Below are 5,000 nucleotides of genomic sequence, written 5' to 3'. Positions count from 1 at the left end.
TCATCCATACCCCGGGCCAAGCGGGGGCCCCCCTGGGGGGGCCCCCTGGGGGCCCCCCCTGGGGGCCCCTCAGGGGGCCCCTCAGGGGGGCCCCCAGGGGGGCCCCCAGGGGGCCCCCCGGGGGCCCCCTGGGGCTTTGAGAAGATGTGGGGTTTGAGGAGGACGCCTGAGGAGTCTAAAAGACCCATTTTGCTGGCGTGCTGCAGCAGCAGCAGCAGCAGCAGCAGCAGCACGAGCAGCAGCAGTAGCAGCAGCAGTAGCAGCAGCAGTAGCAGCAGCAGTAGCAGCAGCAGCAGCAGCATAAAGAGAGACAGGAAAGGGAGAGACAGTCAGAGAGAGGCCTTGTTAAAGCAGGCGCAGCTCAGTGCCAGCTAGGCTCTAGGGTTTAGGGTTTAGGGTTTAGGGTTTAGGGTTTAGGGTTTAGGGTTTACGTTCCAGAACAGGCGCCGCTGCCTCCTGGACTCCTCCATTTGCTGCCAAATATATTTCTGCCTTTCAGTGCCCACGGGCCGGGCGGGCCGCAGCTCTCCGGGTCTAAACACAAACCCCAAACCCCAAACCCTAAACCCTAAACCCTAAACCCTAGATCCTGGTTAATCAGCTGCAACTAGGGTGCGGCGTGGCTGCGTTAGGGTCTGGGGTGGGCGGAGTTGCTGGGCGTTGGGGTTCGCCTAGCCCCAAAACCCTAATTTGGGGTTTAGGGTTTCGGCGCGCCCAAAACCCCAATTTAGGGTTTAGGGGTTGGGCGTCCCCTAAACCCTAATTTAGGGTTTGGCGCTTGGTGGCCCCGAAAACCCTGATTTAGGGTTTGGGGGGGGCCTCGCAAACCCTAATTTAGGGTTTAGGGTTTGGACCTGTCGACGAATTCGATGTAGGCCATGGGCGCCGCGTCTCGCATTCGAAGTCGAAATTGATTTACAACTCTCGTGAAGAAGAAGTTGCGGTGTACGTACACCCCAACGAGCTCCTCCAGCAACCGCCGCCGAGCTGCGGGGGTCCGCAAAATGGACTCCACTGCGAGGGTTTTCTCGGGACCTGCAGCAAACCCTAAACCCTAAACCCTAGCTAGGCCCTGAACAAAATGGACTCCACGAGGGTTTTTTCCGGCCCTGCAGCAAACCCTAAACCCTAAACCCTAAACCCTAGCTAGGCCCTGGGCGCTGCGGACTGCGCGCAAAGAGAATTTGGGTCACTGGAAATTCAAGTGCAAACCCTAGAAACTCGCAAACCCTAAACCCTACGCGAACCCTAAACCCTAAACCCTAAACCCTAAACCCTAAGCAAACCCTAAACCCTAAACCCTCAGCAAACCCTTGACCAGCTGGCACCCCAACGAACTCCCAATAGTGCCGCGCGCAGCAGCCGCGGAGCAGCCCCGAACGCCTGCAACCTAGGCCTTAGGGTTTAGGGTTTAGGGTTTAGGGTTTAGGGTTTAGGGTTTAGGGTTTGTACCGCGTTTGGCAAGGTGAATGAGCTCCTCCGCGTAGGGCTGCAGCTCTTTGGCCCGAGTGATGGTGGTTTCCAAACGCCCGAAGCGCAGCAGCTGGTCCAGCTGGTTTCTGCGCAAAACCCTAAACCCTAAACCCTAAACCCTAAACCCTAAACCCTAAACCCTCAGCAGGCCCCAGGCCGGTCTCTCCCCCCGCTGAAACCCTCGCGGAAGAACCCTTAGAGCGCGCCTCCAGCAAACCCTAAACCCTAGTTCGGGACCCTCGCTTCGCCTCCACGCTACCCAAACCCTAAACCCTAAACCCTAAACCCTAAACCCTAAACCCTAAACCCTAAACCCTAATTCGCACCTTATGGCGTCCCAGCGGTGGGGCGGCTGCTTCTTCGTGCGCCTCCAAGTCCTCCGCCTTATCCCCAAATTCAAAAGCTTAAACGTGCTGGTAAACCCCATTGCTGCTGCTGCTGCTGCTGCTGTTGCTGCTGCTGCTGCTGCTGCTGTTGCTGCTGCTGCTGCTGCAATGCTGCTGTTGCTGCTGCTGCAGCGGCACTGGGATCTTTTGCAGCAGCAGCTGTTGCTGCCGCTAAGGCTGCCTCTGCTTCAGCGGCCGCTGCTGCTGCTTCGAACTTTAGCTGCTGCTGCTGCTCCAGGCTTGTGCTGCTGCTGCTGTTGCTGCTGCTGCTGCTGTTGCTGCTGCTGCTGCTGCTAGGGATGCTACCACTGCTGCTGCTCACGTGTGAGTTCTCACTTGGCGAGCACTCTTCTGTGTCCCTCCTGCTGCTGCTGCTGCTGCTGCTGCTGCTGCTGCTGCACTTGGTACTTCACCTGCTGCTGCTGCTGCTGCTGCTGCACTTGGTACTTCACCTGCTGCTGCTGCTGCTGCTCTTGCTGCTGTTGATAAATTGCCAGACTGCAGCAGCAGCAACCGACTCCAGCAGCAGCAGCAGGGGGGCCCCTCAGGCAGCGGCGGGGGCCCCTGGGCTTACGCTTCGTTTGTTTGCTAAACCCTAAACCCTAAACCCTAAACCCTAAACCCGAATCATACAAAAAAGATTGGCTAAAAGCTAAACCCTAGAAGGGAAGAAGCTGAGGACAGCAGCAAACCTTCCGGGGCCCCTGGGGGCCCAGCGGCTAGGGTTTAGAGCTGAGGGTTTAGGGCCTAGGGTTTAGGGTTTGCAGTTGGGGTTTTATTATTCACAGAAACTTCGAAATTATTTTTCAGTTATGAACTTTTGCTTCGCAAACCCTAAACCCTAAACCCTAAACCCTCGGAGTGAAACGCAGCCGACATCCTGCCGTGCCCCCAACAGCGCGGCCTGCCAACCTCCGCTTCAGGGTTTAGGGTTTAGGGTTTAGGGTTTAGGGTTTAGGCCCTACAGCTGCTTCCAGCTGCTATGATGAGGGTTTCCACAGCCTTCCGCCTCATATCTATGAGGGCCAGGGGCAGCAGCAGCAGCAGCAGCAGCAGCTGCTGCTGCTGCTGCTGCTCTCGTTATTACTTCGGCAGCTTTCTCCGCAGCAACAGCAGCAGCAACAGAAGCAGCTGTGTAAGGATGTACTCGTATCTAACCAGCTGCAGCAGCAGCAACAACAAATGCAGCAGCAGCAGCAGCAGCAGCAGCAGCAGCAGCAGCAGCAGCAGCAGCACAGTGTTTGTCCGTGCGCTGCACAGCACTGCGCCTGAGGGGCCGAAACCCGCAGCAGAAGCTGCCGCAGGAGCAGCGGGAGAAGCAGCCCCAGCAGCAGCAGCAGCAGCAGCAGCAGCAGCAGCAGAAGCAGCAGCAGCAGCAGCAGCAGCAAAAATGCCCCTCAGGGGCTGGGCGCTGCTGGGCTGCAGCCTGGCACTTCTTGCTGGGGGTTTGGGCAGCGCCGTGTGGCTCTTTTTGGATTCTCCAGAACCCCTTAAAGTGGCGTGGGACGCAATTCAGTGGGGTTTAGGGTTTAGGGTTTAGGGTTTAGGGTTTAGGGTTTGGGGTTTAGGGTTTGGACGGCCGACGGGAAGGGCGGGGCGCCTTGGAAACCCTCGGGGGCGGTTCTGAAGCGCAGTGGCAGGCCCCAGTTTAGGGTTTGGGGGCCTGGGCTTAGGGTTTAGGGTTTAGGGTTTAGGGTTTAGGGTTTAGGGTTTAGGGTTTAGGGTTTGCTGCAGGAAAGACCCTCGAGTTGTGGGCGCGCTGGGCGGAGAGGTAAAGAGGGGCTGGTGGTGGGGGGGTTTTGTTCACGAGAAAGATGCGCGGGTTAAGTTGTCTCTTACAGGTAAACCCTAAACCCTAAACCCCAAACCCTAAACCCTAAACCCTAAACCCTAAACCCTAAAGCCTCTCTGGCGAAGGGCCCGCGCATCGCGCTCCAGCCCCTTCGGTGGTGGCGCTGCTTGGAAGGCCGGAAAGCTCCCACACACCGTTCAGGACCTAGGGTTTAGGGTTTAGGGTTTAGGGTTTAGGGTTTAGGGTTTGGGGTGCAGGCCCCCAGGGGCAGCGCGGCTTCGCCACCTGCGACCTAATGAAAGACCCTGAAGGGCCCTGGAGGATTTTGCTGCTAAACTTTGTGCCTCTAGATGAGCCGCAGACGCAAGGTTTGCTGCTGCTGCTGCTGCTGCTGCTGCTGCTGCTGCTGCTGCTGCTGTGGCTGCTGCTGCTGTTGCTGCTGTTCGGCTGCGCGTGTGCTTGCAGCGCCAGAGCCAATTACCTGATGCTTCCACTTGCTGCTGTTGCTGCTGCTGTTACTGTTGCTGCTGCTGCTGTTCTTTAAATCCGCATATTCATTGTTCTCCTTGCTGCTGCTGCTGCTGCTGCTGCTGCTGCTGCTGCTGCTGCTGCTGCTGCTGCTGTGCGCAGCTACGGCCAATCCTATGTCGAATGTGGTGGCGCTGATGCCTGAGCAGCTTCCGCGAGAGAAGCAGCAGCAGAACTTCTTGAGGGGCAAGACAGAGCCTGAGGCTTGAGGGTTTAGGGTTTAGGGTTTAGGGTTTAGGGTTTAGGGTTTAGGGTTTAGGATTTGTTTTATGGTCTCCACCACTAAAGAGCGGAGGCAAACAAAGCAAGGAAGCTGCAGCTGCAGCAACTCAGACCGCAACAGCAGCAGAATGAGCAGCAGCAGCAGCAGCAGCTGCTGCTGCTGCTGCTGGAGCTGCAGCAGCAACTGCAGCAGCAGCAGAAGTAGTAGCTGCTGCTGCAGCAGCTACTGCTGCAGCAGCAGCTGTGCAGGCTGCTGAGGTGTACATACACCTCAAGCGCACCGCTCGAACGATGGAGTCTTTTGGTTTTTTCTTCGATTTGTAATTTCAATTAATTCATTTAATTCAATTAATTAATTTAATTTAATTAATTCAATTAAATTAATTTAATTAATTAATTCTTTTATTTATTTTTCCCTTCAAAGGCAACAAAAGAAGAAATGGAATGCAGCAGAAAAGAGAGCGAGGACACTGCGGATGTCTGAAGCCTAGGGTTTAGGGTTTAGGGTTTAGGGTTTAGGGTTTAGGGTTTAGAGTTTGTAAGGCTGTTTGCTGCTCTACTGCTGCTTCTGGGGCTCTTTTGACCTCATTGACAAAAGT

The 5,000-nt window shown here is 56.1% G+C and overlaps 2 protein-coding genes across 2 annotated transcripts in view; one reads left to right on the top strand and one right to left on the bottom strand.

Moving 5' to 3' along the window:
- ENH_00015130 (hypothetical protein, conserved) overlaps positions 1-188 on the bottom strand; it is a gene marked incomplete at both ends in the record, with an annotated part of 267 nt that extends 79 nt beyond the window's left edge. The window contains one exon of the mRNA XM_013579136.1: positions 1-188. This exon is cut by the window's left edge and continues 79 nt beyond it. Coding sequence (XP_013434590.1) covers positions 1-188 — 188 coding nt within the window.
- Positions 189-3,000: 2,812 nt separating this feature from the next.
- ENH_00015120 (hypothetical protein, conserved) lies at positions 3,001-4,388 on the top strand (the record flags this gene model as incomplete). Its single annotated transcript, XM_013579135.1, has 4 exons — positions 3,001-3,374; positions 3,594-3,700; positions 3,909-4,019; positions 4,282-4,388. 4 exons carry the CDS (start codon positions 3,001-3,003, stop codon positions 4,386-4,388), a joined length of 699 nt encoding a protein of 232 aa, XP_013434589.1.
- Between the last annotated feature and the right edge of the window lie 612 nt (positions 4,389-5,000).

This window comes from Eimeria necatrix, genomic scaffold, assembly GCF_000499385.1.
Source record: "Eimeria necatrix Houghton genomic scaffold, Enh_scaff148, whole genome shotgun sequence".
Classification (NCBI taxonomy): domain Eukaryota; phylum Apicomplexa; class Conoidasida; order Eucoccidiorida; family Eimeriidae; genus Eimeria; species Eimeria necatrix.
Note: the sequence above shows the minus strand (reverse complement) of the source record. Positions and strands in the feature narration are given on the sequence as shown.